This window comes from Hesperophylax consimilis, chromosome 4 (assembly GCF_061612785.1).
Source record: "Hesperophylax consimilis isolate HC1 chromosome 4, BYU_Hcon_1.0, whole genome shotgun sequence".
In the NCBI taxonomy this organism is placed as follows: Eukaryota; Metazoa; Arthropoda; class Insecta; order Trichoptera; family Limnephilidae; genus Hesperophylax; species Hesperophylax consimilis.
The window spans coordinates 44,082,503-44,104,113 of NC_142839.1; the positions used below are offsets into that span (position 1 = coordinate 44,082,503).

General features: G+C 35.4%; 1 protein-coding gene across 1 annotated transcript; it reads left to right on the forward strand.

Moving 5' to 3' along the window:
• Nucleotides 1-350: 350 nt before the first annotated feature.
• On the forward strand, nt 351-17,391 carry Arp1 (Actin-related protein 1). The gene is made up of 9 exons (XM_089631003.1): nt 351-527; nt 989-1,053; nt 5,560-5,734; nt 6,476-6,627; nt 6,960-7,103; nt 9,286-9,451; nt 13,294-13,363; nt 13,467-13,633; nt 15,515-17,391. The coding sequence occupies exons 1-9, from the start codon at nt 480-482 to the stop codon at nt 15,656-15,658; spliced, it is 1,131 nt and encodes a 376-aa protein (XP_089487129.1). The 5' UTR covers nt 351-479; the 3' UTR covers nt 15,659-17,391.
• Nucleotides 17,392-21,611: the final 4,220 nt, after the last annotated feature.

Genomic DNA, 21,611 nt, shown 5'->3' on the forward strand with positions numbered 1-21,611 from the left:
ATGCATTTCTTATTTATTATGTTAGCTCATATCGTCATGTGTGCTAGTAAATTTAGAAACATAAAAGACGTGCTCAAGCTGTCAGTAAGTAAAGTTGTCACTTTGACAGATGAAATTATGTTCCTCGGCCGCTCTCGAATTCAACTGACCCCCTCTCCTACCATAGGAAGAAATATTTGATAGCGTCGTGTGTCGGTAGAAAAGATGATGCGCTGTACATTAACTTTTGATGTGAGCTTTGCGTGTGTACCACGCTTAAGCCACGACTAGTTAGGTATGAATTTATTTTGTTCCATAAAGTGTTACTGGTAACATTATTTTATGTGTCAACTATTAGTCATAGAAGATGACCGAAAAATAGTCCAGTTTTGTCATAGAAATATTGTTAAGGAAACAATCAGTGTTGGCAAAAAACACTAGATTGACTAGATTTTTCTTATACAGTTGCTTATAAGCTTTATATTTTAGAATTATAAGCAATGGAGCACTACGACGTTATGATTAACCAGCCGGTTGTGATCGACAATGTAATATTGTATTGTATTTTTTGACATTTTTGCATAATGACACTCCTCAATTTATCTGACAATACTCGCATGTGCATGTAATCCGACATCAGAATGAGAATATTTTATCTTCTGAAGAGTCTTATTACTTATTTGGGTGCATTTAAATAAATATTTACAAACATATTTTGACAAACCGGCCTTCTTTCGTTGGGGAGGTTAATTTTACGCCTAATAAATAACGTTATAATATTGACAATTTCTATTTTGTAGAATGAATTTGTTTGCTGATTTCCCTTTGAATAATCAAGCGTCCTCTAAACTGCTACTCATTAATATTTAATGATAATTCTGTCTATTTGGTTTAGTTCCATTCAACAGTCGTTATTCATTTATTTAAGGTTTGAACTTCCCATGTTTTACCCTTACAAACTGATATCAATACCCTTACATGTGAATAATGTTTTGTTTCTTTCCTTTAGGGCTCGGGTGTTATCAAAGCCGGTTTTGCCGGGGACCAGATTCCTAAATGCAGATTTCCAAATTAGTGAGTATATATTTAATGATAACTACTTACTGTGATCGGGAACATAAAGGTCACATCACTACTGCGGTTGCAAAAGGGCATAACATTTTGTAATTCCTCCCTTTTTTAATTAAATTATACAAATTGTGAAAACTTGCATAAATAATGGATGTTCCTGTCTTCACCCGACATAGATGAGATAAATCGCTATCACTTTTTGCGATAATATATCGTCAATGCAAATTCATCTCTGCGTAGGTATGTCTTAAATATTTTCCATAAAAAGCCCCAAGTAAAGTAATTTGAGCGCCGGTGTAACGAAAGTTGCAACAACATTTTGCCAAAAGAATTATGAATGTTAAGTTCCTGCTGACAAACGGCTTTGGCAGTTTAGCGGGTATAAATAATAAAAAATAAAATAAAAAAAGCAATTTGATCAGAAGTCAGCGCGTGGATGGGAGACACTTTTAGTGGTGCATGCATTCATAAATAACCATAATTATTGCACTTAATGGTAATAAATAACCATAATTATTGCACTTAATGGTAATAAATAACCATAATTATTGCACTTAATGGTAATAAATAAATAATTTTGTACAACTTGGCAAAGAGCTCCATTTAGAATTGAAAGGTTGCTTGAATGGGTTTACTGACCAGATCTGAATAGCCAGGCTTTAGCTAGTGGCAGTTGGTACTCTGGTGTGGTCATCTCATAAAATGATTGGTAAAAATAATACGTAATCATTGAAGACTATATTCTAGCGACTTGATGCGAAAACTTAAAACAGAAAAATCAGAAAAAATTTATTCACATTTCTGTTTCAAGTTTTCATTTGAGAGTCGCTAATGTTGTTTTCAATGAATATTACAATTCGAGGTTTTAATCATTAGATTTCCAAAAAAATTAGCAAATTTAATTTTAAATTAAATTTTAATTGTAATTCCTTGTTTCTTTTAATAAATTTGTACTAATTTGTATTATTTCTCTTGAAAACTTATAATATTTCCTTTCTTTCCATATTGTCTGTCAATAAATTTCATGTATATAAAATGGTGCTCGTGCCGTTTATCAATATATATATTATTAAAGAAAGTGTACAATATGCGTCCTGCTAAAACTCTCAGAAACGAGTCCTGGTGCGATCAAGGGTGGTAGCCCTTTATCCCCTCCATCCATGAAGACTGTTCCCGTTTTTACCTGAAGGGTGTGCTTTTGAAGGTATAAGGGCTGGAAGTTTCGCCCTCTACAAATTTCTAGAACAGTCCCGAATATTCAAGAGTATTCAAGAGCTTTCCACAACATTCCAGAACATCCCGGAACATTCTGAAATGTTCGGGATTAGTCTGGAACGTTCGGGAACATCCCACATCTAATGAACTAAAAACGGGATTATAGGCAGTTTCCTGATAAAATTTTAGTAAATTCGTAATCGTGACAATACATTGGTATCTCTAATCTCTAAATGGTATAAAATAAAGTCGCTATCCGCGTCTGTCTGTTTGTGCGCTTAGTTCTTCTATACTACGCAACGGATTTTTATAGGGTTTTCACTACCATTTAGAGATTTCTTCCGGAAGGTTTACAAATATGAAACATGCATATTATATTTGTAGAAAGTAATGAAAAGTCAATTTTTTATAATCAAGACGTAAAAATATATTTTCAGACGCTTACATTGCTAATACTGGCTAAACCTCATGAGATATATCAACATAATGTAACACGGAATTGTATATTTTCAAAACGCATCAAAAAATCAAAGGCGGTCGGTGACTTTTTGTAGAAGGGATGCTGGACATCAGATGTTTATACTCGTACTTACTACGTACTTGATATCAAATATGCACATCTAGACGCTAGCCAACGAACAAGATACAATTAGGTACCGTCTAAAATTATCTCCATAAATCCATTAAGCTCCATAACTCAATATTTCCAGTACCCAGAATAAGTATTTTTTTCCGCAAATGGCCGAGACACAAAACTTTTTCGCATTAATCATTCAATTATACAACCACACAATTCACTATTATCATTTAGAACACGTTGGCGAAGTAACCATCTTATTTTGGGGATTCATTTTTATTTATTTAAATTATGATTAAAAAAGTAAATCGGAGGTTAATAATATTCAATAAGAATTCGACTTCAGTATTCGAGCTCAAAGCAAACTGTCAAAGCAGCGCGCGCACACAATCCAGTGGATTGGTAGTAGTGTATACGATTCTGTGCATTATATATATGAGCATTAAAGATGGTTTTTGTACGTTGGATGCTGTCATTAATATTGTATAAAGTTGGCGAAGATATTAGCTTGCGGGTCTCAGTGGACATGTGCGGAAAGAACGTACGTTCTAGCATTCTTGGATACGGTTTACAGATCGCTTCCACACCACAGTGTGTTTTACGCGTTTCACAGTATATAGACTCGCCCGCGCTGTTTGTATCGTGTCGTTCGTTGTGCGTACTACACAGAAACGGGACGATAGTATGCACGATGTCTTATAATAATAATATTTGTATGATTTTTCACAGCGCCGTTTTTGTAAAAAAAAACTCACAGGTCGCTGTAGAAATATATATAGAAAAACTAAAACAAAACTAAATATATTACTTTTAGCATTTCCTCTGTAAATCAACCATCTTTGGAACGTTCATTAAAAATACATTGTTGTGTGCAGGAGTGTAACTGTCAATCTTTGGAAAGAGTAGACAACATCAAATACCTGGGTTTAATTATTGATAAAAATTTAAAATGGAACAATCACATTACTACATTAAGAAACAAAATAAGAAGGCTAGCCTACATTTTCAAAAATCTAAGAAACATATTGGACAAAGTTACATTAAAAACTGTATATTATGCTCTAGTTCAATCAATGCTTTCATATAATGTTGTCTGTTGGGGTTCTTGTAACAAGACTACCTTAGAGCCTTTGAATGTTGCGCAAAAATTAATTTTAAAAATAATGTATAGGAGAAATTTTATGTATCCATCAAAGTTATTATATAGTGAAAGCAAAATTATGACAATAAGGCAGTTGTACATAATACAGGTTCTCTGTAAATTTTTCAACAACACTATTACTGCTAAAAGATCTCAACAAGTGCGCAGCACTAGAATGGGTTCTTCTTTAATGTATCAGCCGGTGTATACCAGAACATCCTTCGGACAAAGGAGTTTTTCATATAAAGCTCCGTTGCTATATAATATGCTTGGAGAAAATATAAAAACTATAGGTTCGTTAAATTCATTCAAGAAAATGGTCAAAATCTCCGTACTAGCTGAGAATGATGATTTTGGATCACCCATGTTGTCGCTTATATCATAATTCCTTGTGGAAGCTCTGTTTCGATACAATCCTTATTTACTTACTGCGCATGCACTTATTTACTTCTAAAATAACTTTTGGTTATTTATTATTATGTTACTTATTATTATTATTATCTACTTAATTATCGTATTAATATTTACTTTAATTATTGTCTAGCTAAAATATTTACTTACTTACTTTTTATTATAATATTATCTACTTACCTATCGGTTATTATTTACCTGTTTTTTATTTAGTTATGTTTATTTTTTCTTATAATCTATTATTCATACTATCCATGTTGTAATTGTTAGTATGGTTACCCTATGCTTGTGTCTGATAAGCCAGCACAGGTACCTTGTACTTTAGTTAACAGAAGAATATTATTGTTGCCAACTTACTTAATAATGCTTCTTTTGTTGACTTTTTTTGTTTTTTGTTTTTTTATTTTTTTCATACATTTTTTACTAAAATTTTGTTTATTTTTGTCTACCGGTATCGAAACGTCCGTGTCATAAACTTTTCTTTTTTTTGTTTAAATTTAATTTAATGTTGTTATTATTTTAAATTTACATATATGTATTTTTTTAAATGATATTATTGTAAAGCTGCACATCTTGATACAGGAATGCCCTAGTGAGATGTGCAGAGTATGCTTTTTATGTAAAAACTGTTTTTTGAATTAAATAAATAAATAAATAAATAAATAAAAATATTAAAATATTTAAATTGCTGTTTTGCTGTTTACGGCTAGAAGTCCAAATCTTTCTACCCTAAAATGCAAGGGATCCACAGCATGTATGTATGGACCGCGTCTGATGTCTATCTCCTAAGGATAATCCCCACGGGTACACGTCAGCTAGTAAATAGTATAAAATACACGGATATTATATTTATTGAAAGTAGAGAAAAGTCAAGCAACGCCGGGTACTCGTCAGCTATTTCTAAATAAATAAAACCATATTAGTCAATGCTCATTTTTAAGATCCTCACTAACACTCTTATGAATGTTTTTTTCGCAATAAATAGAAAATAAATTTAATTAGTTAGTAGGTATATTTTTATTGAAGAAAATATGAACCGGAATGGTTGGGATATACGCATGTTTATAAAATCCTCAGATTTTATAAATCGAGTTGGGTAACATTTGGGTGACGGGAAAAATTGTAAAAGTATGTTTATTTTAATGGCAATATGATTACTTTGCAGCATTGGGCGATCAAAGCATGTGCGCGTGATGGCGGGGGCTCTGGAGGGCGACGTGTTTGTGGGCCCCCGCGCCGAAGAGCACCGCGGCCTGCTGGCGCTGCGCTACCCCATGGAGCACGGCATCGTGACGGACTGGAACGACATGGAGCGGATATGGAACTATATTTATAGTAAAGTGAGTTCACGCAGAGTTTCTATGAGCAGTATAGTGGTATGATTATCTTCAATTCGGAAGGTATCTCATATATTTATGATATATAGTTTGTATTAAACTGATCTACATGACTGTAACATTTGTGATCAATCAGAGACTATCCCTGTTACTCGAGTGTTGCATCTGTGTATGTCTTCCTTGAAGTTTCAATAAAATACTTTGTGTCAAAAACGTGCCGCATGGTGTTATAGATTACCTTGAAAATGCATTGCCATTTCCCTGCATTGCAAAGGTCAAAGCCCCACAACAAATTTACATATCTGAATTGTAGGTATGTCCTACGTACTGATTCTCTGAAAATAGTTGTTTTTTTGCTTGGTTTAGTCGTAAAGTATCCTAAAGATATTGCAAAACAAGCACATTAAGGTCGGGTTGAGAACTTGAATAGAACTTTCACAGAACTTGAAAATCAACTTTGATATTTGATGAATTGTTCAATCCTTAGTGTCAATTTTTGGGTAAAATTTGCAAATGGAGTAGGTCCTTTACATAGGACACATCAACTATCTGAGTTTATGCACTTGAAAATGCACCCTTTTCGACTGCCCTAATAAAGAACACTCAAATAACACTTGCAAATAAAAACAATTCTATGGGCGATTAAAATCAATGACTAAATAAAATTTCTCTATTCAATGATTAATACAGACAATATAATAGTTTTTGTTTTACATAAATGTGTTTATTTTTTATTATTTTCAGGATCAATTATCCATGTTTTCCGAGGAGCATCCCGTCCTGCTGACAGAAGCTCCCCTAAATCCCAGACGTAATAGAGAAAAATCTGCAGAAATCTTCTTTGAGACTTTCAATGTCCCTGCGCTTTTTGTATCGATGCAAGCCGTGCTCAGTTTGTGAGTAATATTTCTAATTTGAGTGACAAATCAGAACCAATGGGTGCTTTTATAATTCCTACGGCAACTGCACAAACAAAACAATAATGCTGCAGCTCTAACACTAAATAATAGTAGGTAATACAAACAGTGTACGTAAGTCCGCTCTGAAGGAATTGTAAAAGCAGACAAGCACGAGAAGAAAGTACCTAGTTTTTTCAATTTCGAATGCTTGTCTTCTACCGGGGTCATTCTGAGAGTATCTTCCAATGGGAAATATACCAAACTTTGGATGCAATTCTCCAATCGAAAAATACTTACCTCACTCATTAAAAGTTGTCATTTATTGTCAGGTATGCCACCGGTCGAACAACCGGTGTTGTGTTGGATTCTGGAGATGGAGTAACTCACGCTGTGCCTATTTATGAAGGTTTCGCCATGCCACATTCCATCATGAGGGTTGATATCGCCGGGAGAGACGTCACTAGATATCTAAGGTAAGTCACATCAATTAAATCACATACCACTTTTTATTTTTTAAAAGAAAGACTAACATTTGCGGATTACGAAAATCTGACGATATTTTAAAAACTCCTATTGCCATCGTTGTAAGTGGAAAATTCGGCTTGTGCAATGATGGAAGACTTAACTAGCAGAGGAATTGAACCTACGATAACTGAGTGGGAACCCGATGCATTTGTCAAATCAACTACTTATCGGTCAATCTATCGATGGAGATTAGCCTGGGTGTGCCCTTCATTGGTAATTAGGAAATACTCTCATAATATATGTGGGCGTGGCCTATTTCACTATATCGCTCGCCATACATTTCTTTCTGTTTTGTTTGTTGAATACATTCCGCCAACATTCATCTAAGAAACAGTGTAACGTAATAACATTGCTCATAGAAATCCTTTAATAACAGATTGTAGCTTAAAAGAATTTAATGTTATTATGAACATGATGCATAAAGCGCCAAAGGAACATAATTAAAAGGAATCTAATGTATAAAAAAATAATGATGTTATCTTAAATAAAAGATCCATAATAATTAACAGTATAATTTATTGTACAATTACAATCTTTAGCATGAGACTCAAGTAATTAATAAATAGAAATAAAACTAAGTTTGACTAACCTCGATGAAGAAATAGTAGATCGGTCTTATTTCACGTTAAAAATAATTGTCATGGTGGCTTGATGATAGGGAAAGGACTATTTATGTATACATATTATCACAAAGATCAATCTTATACTTTAATAACAGATGATAGGCAAAGCACTATGTATACATATTATCACAAAGATCAATCTTATACTTTAAGACAGATGATAGGCAAAGCACTATGTATACATATTATCACAAAGATCAATCTTATACTTTAAGACAGATGATAGGCAAAGCACTATGTATACATATTATCACAAAGATCAATCTTATACTTTAATAACAGATGATAGGCAAAGCACTATGTATACATATTATCACAAAGATCAATCTTATACTTTAAGACAGATGATAGGCAAAGCACTATGTATACATATTATCACAAAGATCAATCTTATACTTTAAGACAGATGATAGGCAAAGCACTATGTATACATATTATCACAAAGATCAATCTTATACTTTAATAACAGATGATAGGCAAAGCACTATGTATACATATTATCACAAAGATCAATCTTATACTTTAAGACAGATGATAGGCAAAGCACTATGTATACATATTATCACAAAGATCAATCTTATACTTTAATAACAGATGATAGGCAAAGCACTATGTATACATATTATCACAAAGATCAATCTTATACTTTAAGACAGATGATAGGCAAAGCACTATGTATACATATTATCACAAAGATCAATCTTATACTTTAAGACAGATGATAGGCAAAGCACTATGTATACATATTATCACAAAGATCAATCTTATACTTTAATAACAGATGATAGGCAAAGCACTATGTATACATATTATCACAAAGATCAATCTTATACTTTAAGACAGATGATAGGCAAAGCACTATGTATACATATTATCACAAAGATCAATCTTATACTTTAAGACAGATGATAGGCAAAGCACTATGTATACATATTATCACAAAGATCAATCTTATACTTTAATAACAGATGATATGCAAAGCACTATGTATATTATTACAAAGATCAATCTTATAATTTCTGCTATGTATATGTATTTGATTTCCTGTAAAATTTGCAAACTGTTCGGTCATTAGAATTCTTCCCTTTATTGAAAACGTTTTCCTGTTTGTGATTAACAATTATTCATTCCGTGCCCCCCATGGCCCCGTATATTTTTACGACCAATTCTAAGATATTATAAAAAATAACAACTTAACCGAATGACTTTCCACAGGTCACAACCTCCCAGAGTTTGACAGGATTATCTTTAATTATTATCACCATGCTTAAAAAAAATTTTTTTTGAAATATTTGTACATATCTTCCTACAAAATCATTATATAAATTAAATAAATGTTAGTAATAATGCATAATGTGTTAGTTCTGGACTACCAATGCTCGTTTTGGTGAACAGTTAAGTCTTGCTTGGTTTCCCAGAAACCTTGCAGAATATTGTAATAAAGGTTAATTTTATAATCAAACAACACAAATGTATGTATTAATGCATGTTGTTTTAATGGTTGCAGGCTCCTGTTACGGAAGGAAGGTGTTCAAATGAGAACATCTGCCGAGCTGGAGGTGGTTCGAGCAATTAAAGAAAAGGTTTGCTACCTTTCTGCCAGCCCCATGAAGGAAGAGGCTTTGGATGCAGAACGCTCGCAGTACACTTTACCTGATGGAAATGTTCTAGAGGTAACTAACAAAATTATTATTGTAATATGCACTCCTTTGCTTTTAAATAGCGCAATATATACTTCCACCTAGTTTGACCAATACCTAAAGATTTCTCCCTGAAACATGGCACGGGAGGCGGGTACTGCGTAGCAAACCGCCAGCCAAATCAATGCGGGGGTGCCACAAGGATCTGTGCTGTTTTGTTGCACATCCAAACAGCTTGGAAAGTTTTGAGTTAAAAAGTTGACAACCATCTCGAGAAGGTTCGTGCCTGGGGTAAGGTCAACCTGGAGGTCCAGCACAGTGAAATCGATAACTCTACAATATCGGATCGATAGACTTAACCACCAATGATTTTATGCTGATGTCCCAAGCATGATTGCACTATTTATATCCAGATCGATGTTGACAATGCAATAAATCAGAATTCAATTTAAGCTGGCAACACTGGCACATCTCTCTATCAATTGACATTCCTAAATGTCAGACGACTGTGTAAAAGTTAAAAATACTAATAAATTGACTGTTGAATTGAAATATTTAATATACATTGGCAGTCCGCATATACTTTTTGACACTAAAAAGCTTTTTAATTAGTTTATGAGGTCATTAGTCATTTGTTAGTCGATGTTGTTTCTCTTTTTTTTGTTTCTCGATGCTGGAAAGGAATCAATTATCTTTCAGTTCTAGAGCTTAGTTAGTTCACCCCCATTCATTAACAAGCCAGTTATTTTGCATAAAAAGTTGTGTTTATCCGACACCTTGGAGGCTGCGCTAAAAGTAGCGGCTTTTGTGTACCGACTGTCTGAATCATATTCTGACAGTACTCGCAAATATCGCTAACTGACCATAGATGACGGATTTTGTCAATATCATATTGAAATAGGGCTTTATCAATCTTTAGTTTCAATGTACCTAAAATTGTACCATTGATTGCACAAATCCAAGTATGTCCTTTAGTTGTACAGGGCTAGCAGATTCTTCAATAGTGATCCACTGCTAACCCTGTTCAAATCCCAAGTATGTCCTGTAGTTGTACAGGGCTAGCAGATTCTTCAATAGTGATCCACTGCTAACCCTGTTCAAATCCCAAGTATGTCCTGTGGTTGTACAGGGCTAGCAGATTCTTCAATAGTGATCCACTGCTAACCCTGTACAAATCCCAAGTATGTCCTGTAGTTGTACAGGGCTAGCAGATTCTTCAATAGTGATCCACAGCTAACCCTGTTCAAATCCCAAGTATGTCCTGTAGTTGTACAGGGCTAGCAGATTCTTCAATAGTGATCCACTGCTAACCCTGTACAAATCCCAAGTATGTCCTGTAGTTGTACAGGGCTAGCAGATTCTTCAATAGTGATCCACAGCTAACCCTGTTCAAATCCCATGTATGTCCTGTAGTTGTACAGGGCTAGCAGATTCTTCAATAGTGATCCACAGCTAACCCTGTTCAAATCCCAAGTATGTCCTGTAGTTGTACAGAGCTAGCAGATTCTTCAATAGTGATCCACAGCTAACCCTGTTCAAATCCCAAGTATGTCCTGTAGTTGTACAGAGCTAGCAGATTCTTCAATAGTGATCCACAGCTAACCCTGTTCAAATCCCAAGTATGTCCTGTAGTTGTACAGGGCTAGCAGATTCTTCAATAGTGATCCACAGCTAACCCTGTTCAAATCCCAAGTATGTCCTGTAGTTGTACAGAGCTAGCAGATTCTTCAATAGTGATCCACAGCTAACCCTGTTCAAATCCCAAGTATGTCCTGTAGTTGTACAGGGCTAGCAGATTCTTCAATAGTGATCCACAGCTAACCCTGTTCAAATCCCAAGTATGTCCTGTAGTTGTACAGAGCTAGCAGATTCTTCAATAGTGATCCACAGCTAACCCTGTTCAAATCCCAAGTATGTCCTGTAGTTGTACAGGGCTAGCAGATTCTTCAATAGTGATCCACGCTATCTGACCATAGATGACGGATTTTGTCAATATCATATTGAAATAGGGCTTTATCGATCTTTAGTTTCAATGTACCTAAAATTGTACCATTGATTGCACAAATCCAAGTATGTCCTGTAGTTGTACAGGGCTAGCAGATTCTTCAATAGTGATCCACAGCTAACCCTGTTCAAATCCCAAGTATGTCCTGTAGTTGTACAGGGCTAGCAGATTCTTCAATAGTGATCCACGCTATCTGACCATAGATGACGGATTTTGTCAATATCATATTGAAATAGGGCTTTATAGATCTTTCGTTTCAGTGTACCTAAAATTGTACCATTGATTGCACAAATCCAAGTATGTCCTGTAGTTGTACAGGGCTAGCAGATTCTTCAATAGTGATCCACAGCTAACCCTGTTCAAATCCCAAGTATGTCCTGTAGTTGTACAGGGCTAGCAGATTCTTCAATAGTGATCCACAGCTAACCCTGTTCAAATCCCAAGTATGTCCTGTAGTTGTACAGAGCTAGCAGATTCTTCAATAGTGATCCACAGCTAACCCTGTTCAAATCCCAAGTATGTCCTGTAGTTGTACAGGGCTAGCAGATTCTTCAATAGTGATCCACGCTATCTGACCATAGATGACGGATTTTGTCAATATCATATTGAAATAGGGCTTTATCGATCTTTAGTTTCAGTGTACCTAAAATTGTACCATTGATTGCACAAATCCAAGTATGTCCTGTAGTTGTACAGGGCTAGCAGATTCTTCAATAGTGATCCACAGCTAACCCTGTTCAAATCCCAAGTATGTCCTGTAGTTGTACAGGGCTAGCAGATTCTTCAATAGTGATCCACTGCTAACCCTGTTCAAATCCCAAGTATGTCCTGTAGTTGTACAGGGCTAGCAGATTCTTCAATAGTGATCCACAGCTAACCCTGTTCAAATCCCAAGTATGTCCTGTAGTTGTACAGGGCTAGCAGATTCTTCAATAGTGATCCACAGCTAACCCTGTTCAAATCCCAAGTATGTCCTGTAGTTGTACAGGGCTAGCAGATTCTTCAATAGTGATCCACAGCTAACCCTGTTCAAATCCCAAGTATGTCCTGTAGTTGTACAGGGCTAGCAGATTCTTCAATAGTGATCCACAGCTAACCCTGTTCAAATCCCAAGTATGTCCTGTAGTTGTACAGGGCTAGCAGATTCTTCAATAGTGATCCACAGCTAACCCTGTTCAAATCCCAAGTATGTCCTGTAGTTGTACAGGGCTAGCAGATTCTTCAATAGTGATCCACAGCTAACCCTGTTCAAATCCCAAGTATGTCCTGTAGTTGTACAGAGCTAGCAGATTCTTCAATAGTGATCCACAGCTAACCCTGTTCAAATCCCAAGTATGTCCTGTAGTTGTACAGGGCTAGCAGATTCTTCAATAGTGATCCACGCTATCTGACCATAGATGACGGATTTTGTCAATATCATATTGAAATAGGGCTTTATCGATCTTTAGTTTCAATGTACCTAAAATTGTACCATTGATTGCACAAATCCAAGTATGTCCTGTAGTTGTACAGGGCTAGCAGATTCTTCAATAGTGATCCACTGCTAACCCTGTTCAAATCCCAAGTATGTCCTGTAGTTGAATTAGGGAGCGAACCACAGTCTGTACCTTAACCCACCTCACAATACTGTCCAGCGGGGTGGCAATATAGTTCCCTTGTCTTTACACTGTACGTACAGACAGGGACGCTCTTGTGAGTGGTCACATAAAAGATAATGTAAATATAAATAATATAAACAAATTTCCCCTTTTTATCTTCACCACTTCTGTTGCTTGCGGTCTAGCTGTACTAAAGCTGTACTAAATCTATACTAACAAAGATATCAGCAAAAGATAATTAATTGTAATTAACATAAGTTTATTTGAATTAGATTGGTCCAGCGAGGTTTCGCGCCCCCGAAGTTCTCTTCCGACCAGACCTGCTCGGTGAGGAATGTGAAGGTAAGAAATATCCTCTACATATAGGTAGGTATATTATGTAGGCTTATTGCTGTCATGTGCATTTCAGAATGAACGTAAGATGAGATTCTTTTTATTCCCCCAGGTATCCACGACGTTCTAATGTTTGCCATTCAAAAGTCCGATATGGACCTCAGAAAGGTGCTGCACCAGAACATAGTGCTGTCTGGAGGCTCCACACTATTCCGTGGCTTCGGTGACCGCCTTCTAACAGAAATTAAGCGTCTAGCACCAAAAGACATGAAAATAAGAGTAAGTTTACCACTTTCACATTTTACTTCTTAAATTCCATAATACATAATAAGAATTTTTCTTTTATGTCAATGCCCGAACTGACATTGTTTTGGATTACCACCATTCAGGATGAGGTGTTTCAAACTCCATCACGTTTGATGACCATCAAATCTAACATCAGCTCCATTTTTAATTTAACCGTTTGAGTGCCAAAAAAATTCATACAGTTGCTTGTAAAATGCCACCAAAAAAACATTATTTTTTATGAAACTACATATATATTTTTTTAAAACCCCATAAATTCTTTGAAATTTCAAGGATTTCGATGATTTTTGGGTGTTTTATTGAAGAATATTGGTTTAGAATCACGCGGAGGAGGATCCCGAAGTCCAGGCGTTTCGAAAAAATGAGAATTTTACGTACAGACGTACGCGCGAATCAGAACACGACCGACCCAATCGACGGAAATCGACGATCGGCAATCTTCATTAAAACACGAATCGACGAAAATCGACTATTGGCACCCAAACGGTTAATTAACATTTACCCGGTATATTATATCTCAATTCTTGGTCCATTTTAGCTTTATATAATGGCAGTTAATTTGGAAAGATCGAAACAGATGGCGCTGGTGTAGTCGGATATCATTTTCTTGATATGTCAGCTGTTTGATTCGGTTGAAAAAGTTTTAAGGATTTAAAGACATTTAAAAAAAAAATTTATAGTTAGAGTGTCGAGGAGTTATTAAATAATAAATTGAGAAAAATAAATGCAAAATTGATTGAAAAAAAGAAGACCTGGTTTGTTTATAACCACAGCCTATTTAGTATGTATCTATCATAGACAAAGGCCAGTCTCAAATAGCCTGTGCGCGGCGTGACATAGACCGGCAACGCGATTGTCGCCAGTCGCAGTTGTAGCTGATTGTGATCACTAATAGACTGAGAAGACGGCAGCAGACGCGGCTTTTGTATGGGATATTCTAGAAGCTGTGGGTATGTCAGCGTGTTTTCGCTGCCAATCTTGGAGATTCCTGGGCTTGCGCGCGGTGCCCGTACTAGAAGTAGCGTGTCACTACATTTGAATTTATATTGCTATTAAAATAGCGTTTTGATCAAATTAGACTATTATAATAGATTCCAGCATTACATTGTCTGATGTGATGCTGACTCTGGAAAATTATAAATTAAGACTGCTAAAATAGAGAATTTTTTATCAGTTCATATATATGTATTTTTAGGGCATAATTCACTTTATTCTTAACTATTCATCACTTTCAAACCTAGGTCCAGATGTTCTCGAGGAATAAAAAGAATACAAATACATACACAATATATCATTGAGACATTTTAATTAACTATTATTTCTAAACTTTTGTAAAAACTTCACCCGCCTCTCAACGCTGCCTTTACACTGTAGAGACAGGAGCGCTCTTGTCCGGTGTCACATAAAAAAATTAAAATCTTTGCCATTGCATAGGAATTATGACTGGCGTGATATCCAACTACACCAGTGCCAACGGCAGATTTGAGCGTTTCAGATTACATGCCATTGTGATTGACAAGTATGTCAACAAGACAAATCACAATTTGATAAAAATATATGTATCTACTTATTATAAAAAATATTACATCCAATATTAATCCTAATTTTCTTAGTTTTTACACTTTTTTCTGGTATTTTAAATAAGAAAGTAATATTATACATTCCAAATTTATTACTATATTATTATTATTTTATAAGTGTATGATTTTGATAAGTCCGTCTCCTGTAAGGTTTTACAAGCGGACTTCAAGGGACCGAAAAACCAAAACCTCTTATGTAGGAACATTATTCCTTGGTTTCTCTGTCATGTGTTTAATGTTGTGAAAAAGATAAATAATCTCAACCATTTGTTAGATATCCGCCCCCCAAGAGCGCCTGTACTCGACGTGGATCGGAGGCTCCATCCTCGCGTCACTGGATGCCTTCAGGAAGATGTGGGTGTCCAAGAAGGAGTACGACGAGGAGGGGCAGCGCGCTGTGCATCGGAAGACCTTCTAAAGCACTGCCGGCTTCAGTGTACAAAGGACCCTATATCAATGTTTAAAACACATTAAACTGCTTTATAATATTATATTTATTACAGATTTGCAATTTAATTATTTTAAATACTAGCTTAGAACCGTGGAGGCATCATACGCTGCACGAAAGTAGGCACTGCCCTGTTTTACTTCCATCACAAACCTTACCTCTTATTTTTGACTGGCTACGATAATTTAACCTAACCTAACTGGTTCTTGACTGGTAATAATTTTACGAATTTCATTGCATTTACCATTGTTAGATTATTCCTGTACCATTATTATCACTGGCCAGTGTGTTTAATACTGCGGTGGGCTGATAAGTTGCTTGGCTTCCTCCAGAATGATTCCTCCACGGTTAGAATGGATAATACTTCTTTTATAGCATAGAGTACGTATCGAATGTTATCCCTTTGCGGAGGTTGCTTTCCAACTAATTATTGCAGAGTATATATTGCGATTGCAATGAAAATGCTTTTTTACTTTTTGTACGCACATAACAACATCTGTTTTCATTTGTGTATGTATTGTTTTCTGAAAAACTTATGTTATTATTAAAGAAAAACCATAATGTGGAGTAAATTAATCATTAAACATAATTTAGTCAATCTTATTCGTACATGTTATTATTATTATATTAACGCTTATTTTGGTAAAAAAAAGCATTGTGAAAACTTGAGTCCTTTTAATTATTTAGCACTCTTAATACATAATAATATTATGTAATACATGCAAATATAAATATGATACATAATTCATTAATTCTTTAAAACAATAAACAAAATAATGTTTGTTTTATACAGATTACAGCTGTAAAGTTGCAATCTGTACTAGCATGAGCACAAACTGCATTTACTGTGTCATAAATCTATTTATTAAAAATTGTGTTTTTTGAAGAGAATATGTCAAAAGGGGAAAGCTATTGAGGCCACTGTTCTCTTTCACTCGTTCTATTCATAATGCGCTTATCTGCTTTTTCAAATTTAATATTCATGGACCAGGAAGTTGCTGAAGCATTCGAGTCATATTGAAATTCCTCTACTGGTGATGGTTCAAGTATTGAAATGAAGTTACAATTCGCTTAACATTAAATTTAGATTTATGATTATTTGTTTACTTAGCTGAATAATATAATATATGTTAACTTAATTGACCCGGTGGAAAATTTTGAGATTTGTTAATAATAATGCGTAAATTTGTTTTAAATAAGTGTTTGGCACGATAAATTGAAATAGAAAACCAAGTAAAAATACAATTTAAAAAAAATCAGTTTGAAATAATCAGTGAATGTGAATTATGTAAAGAATACAGATTGTGATTATAGTGATTAGTGTGAGAGTACCACACGAGGATTAATATTGTTAAATTGAGAATTGATTGATAACATCTAATTTAAGGAGTAAGATTGTGAATCCAATGTTTTTGTATTACAGTATTTATTTAACTGCATAAATGAACTTTATACAAAATGATTTATTTATTGTGTGTTAATAATTATTATTATCAGCCTAAAGTTCTCAGCAAAGTGTGAAAAGTGACCACCCTCTTAAATCAGGTCAACAAATCCATTGAACGGAACAGAATTACATCGTATAGATGGAGACTTGAAACCCCAAAGTTACATTGTGTTCTGGGGAGGTGGTAGTAGGTGCGGAGAGAGGACTCTCGCATTCGTCTGTCCAACGCTACCGATGGAACCATGCCGAACCTTGCCAAACTTCATGTGACTTATTATTACTTAATTAGCAGTAATTTTATATGATATAAAAATATTTTTACAAGTTATCGGCTCTACCTAATTTGATGGGAATATTTTTGCCTTAGTTTTAGCAATAAATTGGCATTTTTGAGTCATTCTGCTAGCAAATACATCTTAGGTCAACGGTCGCTTGCGTGGATGTCGCTTGTAAGCGATTGTTTGGACTCTACTTCGAGCGCCTATTGTCGTATCTAATAAGTTAAACATAATAAATCCAGCCTGGTACAGGCCAACTGCATTTTGTTGCGAGATCATTTTGATGCAAGTACATACAATAGTTTCATTTAGGTTATCTAATAAATGTTTGCACAAATTTAACCTATATTGTACTTGTAAGTTTGATTACACCTTGGTATTTCAACTGCATATTTTCTGTGGTGATTGTGTGTTTGCGGATATGGAAGAGACCGCGTGCCTAAGGTAGACAGCTTGAATGACAGTACAAATAGGACGTATGTTGTCTGTTGTGTCTCTCTTGTCTTGGATATCAACGGAACAATTACCTTGTATTGCAGCTGTCATTATTATCTCAAAGACTAAATCTGAGTAATTCGTCAACCACGATGTACAATTATGTACTACACTTTCTTTTTAAATTACATGAAATGCTGTCCTCGAACATAACCGATTTCCATAATTTTCTGTCTGGATTTTAATTATTAAGGGCCTAAATTGTTTCAATTCCGTCAACACTGTGAAACAACAACAATGAAATCTTTTAAATACGAACAAAACCCGAGTTTCATTGGTCAATCCATGTTCAATCTCAATACAAAACAACGTTGACATGAAATGTTGACTTATGGACTGAGTTCCGTAACCCGTGATGTCAGAATAACGATTTATAAATTCTATATATAATAAAATTTATGTATTCAGAATCAGGGTTTGTTGATCTATATGAATATATATATTTTTCACTAGAGTTCCTTATTATATACATACATCGTCCACCAGGAGGATTGGGAAGCGCATATGAAGGCCTTCATTCAATAGCTGACTAATTACCAAATCAAAATGTATATCTGCGCTCCCTCATACGGCAGATAAATATGATAATTATGATTAATGATAATATCAGTACAAGATAGGACTAGATGGTGCACCGGTACAGGTGCACTATATTTAGAAATTCTTATTTCACTTTATCATGAAGCAAGTAATTTATTTTTATAAAAAAATGTTATTCTTTATAATATTATACAGGGTGTCCGAGGGTAAAGTGCACTAACTTCAGGAAGTGATTCTACATGATGGATAGATGGTTTTGATAAATTAAATAACCAATCATAATGCCATTGCTTTTGAATAATTTAACCATTTTTTTAAATGTCCACTTCCATGTGTATTTACATCATGTAGCCCGTAAACCTAACGAATGTCTGCCTGTTCTTCGTGGGTGAAGCTGGGAATTGTCATACTAATTAAAATTACGCACAAATAAACACAATGTTAAAAGTAAGTCGTTGGAGATAACACGCACTGAATAAAGATGTTCTTTTAAGTAGGTCTTAATAAATGCAAACTACATAAAGACACACTACATTCACAAGTTTTGATTAAAACAATCAAGTTTTTAAAGTTAAACACTGCTCGATACATTAAATTGTCAGATCCTTTGCGAATAAAATAAAAGTTATTGACACGAAGCACGGCAAGTAAATAGTAAACGGAACGGCAGCGGGTGGGCGCGGGACGGTAGATTGAGCCACAATGCAAAATAATAACGCCAGTTCCACATGGAAGACCAATTTTACATTTTTACCTGAAAAGTACCCCCAAAAGTTGGAATTTGGATTAAAGTCATTTATCTTTATCTCTTGTGCTATCACGTAGAATCACTTACTGAAGTTAGTGCACTTTACCCTCGGACACCCTGTATAAGCTTTACTTTTCCATCACTTTAATAAACGTAAGTAAGAGCACCATTCAGAATTGAAACGTTGCTTGAAATGGTTTTAGCCGTGTTTGTCTCTCCTTCCATGTTGATAGGATGAAGGAGATGGGAGAGGAAGTTGGGGGAGTGCCTGGCTATTCAGATCTGGTCACCAAACATGGCTTATACCATTCCAAGCAACATTGCGGTGGTTTTACACTATGATGATACTCATTTTCCTAGTATTTTTCACTCTAGAACATTCCATAAATATACTGTATATTGTTTTAAATTAATACATTGTGAAATAAAATTTACTTGCGTGGGCTGGGATTTAAACCCGCAATGATTTTGCATTTCTCCTCACCAACACTGTTAACTAAACCAACAAATTCAATGGGGTTTACTCCAAATATTAGGTTGACAGAACAATATATTCATAAAGAGGGAACCTTTATGTTAATTCTAGAGTTAGTCACATTGCCAGGTGATCTTTTAGATCATCCGCCACGCACTTGTTACCTTTAGTTGCAGTCAAATATCTCATCGACCACTCAGATTCCAGACTGAGGTATTAGTTCCCTCTTGACGAATATATCGTTCTGCCCACAAAATATTGAGGAGAAGCCTGTGGCAGACGCGATAATTCGAGTGAAAAACTTCTTCTCACTGACACTGATTAATTACATAACAGGTAATTAACATAGCTACGTCTATGCATAACAAAGAATTCCGAAAGTTTTGGCAAAATTGTCCACTGTGCTGAAATCCAAGAGCAAAGTTCCACTATGCGTCAACAACATTACGGGGGATGAAAACATAGCGAACGAATTCAGAGGTTTCTTTTGTTTAAGCGAGGGTCAAGGAGATACCACGAAACCATCTGTAATAACACATCCACCTGCGGCCAATGATGACCTGCTCATAAATGTCACTACTGAAATGATTTTAGGTGCGATTGAGCAAACCGTCCTAGGAAAAAGTCCAGGGTACGACGCCATTAGTATTAAGCACATACGGTATGCAGAAGAGCAGCTCTGCACTCTTCTAGCCGACCTATCCATCCTCCTACACATACACATATGCAGATGGACATGACTTAAACTGTTATCATGCCAATCCTGAAATCCAATCAACCGGACACATCAATAATAGGAAATTACCGACTGATCTCCTTAGCGACAATGATTTCCAGTTTATGGGTGTTTTTTTGACCTAAGCAAGGCCTTTGATCGTGTTTCCCACCACTTATTATGGGAAAAACTCATAAAGCGAGATGTCCCAGCAGCATTTGTCAACATCTGGCTATTTGGTAATAATATTAACTATGCAGATGACATGGTGCTGCTGACACCTTCAATTAAAGTGATGAGACAACTTGTACAAGTATGCGAAGTTACGCAAACTCACATAACTTGCTGTACAATTCCAAAAAGCCAGCCATCGTCGCATTCAATAACAAGGAGCCACTAAATGCTCCACCAATCCATCTAGAAGGAAATAAACTGCTTGTGGCCTCACAGGTTAAATAGCTGGGACATATACTTACAGAAGACATAAAGAATTTAGAAGATATGGAATGACAAAGGAGAGAAATCAGTATAAGGGCCGGAATGCTCTCAAGGCGGTTCTACCACTGTAGCGAAGATGTTAGAAAATTTCTCTTTAAGACGTACTGCACTGCCTTATACACGTCAGAACTGTGGACAATATCCAGTAGCGCAATGGGACAAGCTGAGGGTGTGCTACAACAACGCGTACAGACAACTTTGCCAAGGTTCTGCAGTACCTCCACAATGTTCACAGAAGGGAGGGTGCACTCATTCTCTGCCTTACTTCGCCACTGACTAGCCAGCTTCTGGGGCAGGACACGAAAATCAACAAACGTCAACGTCATGGCTGCTTCCGAGTGGCTCAGTTCTCCACCAAATGAGTGATGGATGCAAACGATGCGGCGACCTCCCTGATGGACGATCATTTAATTTATCTTATTCATATAATGCTTTTTTTATGTATCATTAGGTTTATTATTACGCTACCTTTTACGTTTTTTTTAAATCTTTTTTTAATTTGTCATTGTTCTTTTTGCTCTCTTGTATATACATATATCATGTAATATGGCAGACTTGGATTGCACTACCGTCCTAGTCCTGCTGGATTCATAAAATAAAAAAATGAGCAATAATCTTTTTTATTACAGGTCCGAGCTTATTTTTCATACACCTATGTAAGAGAAATCACCAAACCATGCATATGCCAACTCTATAAAGATTATCACACACTTCAGCCATTTTACTG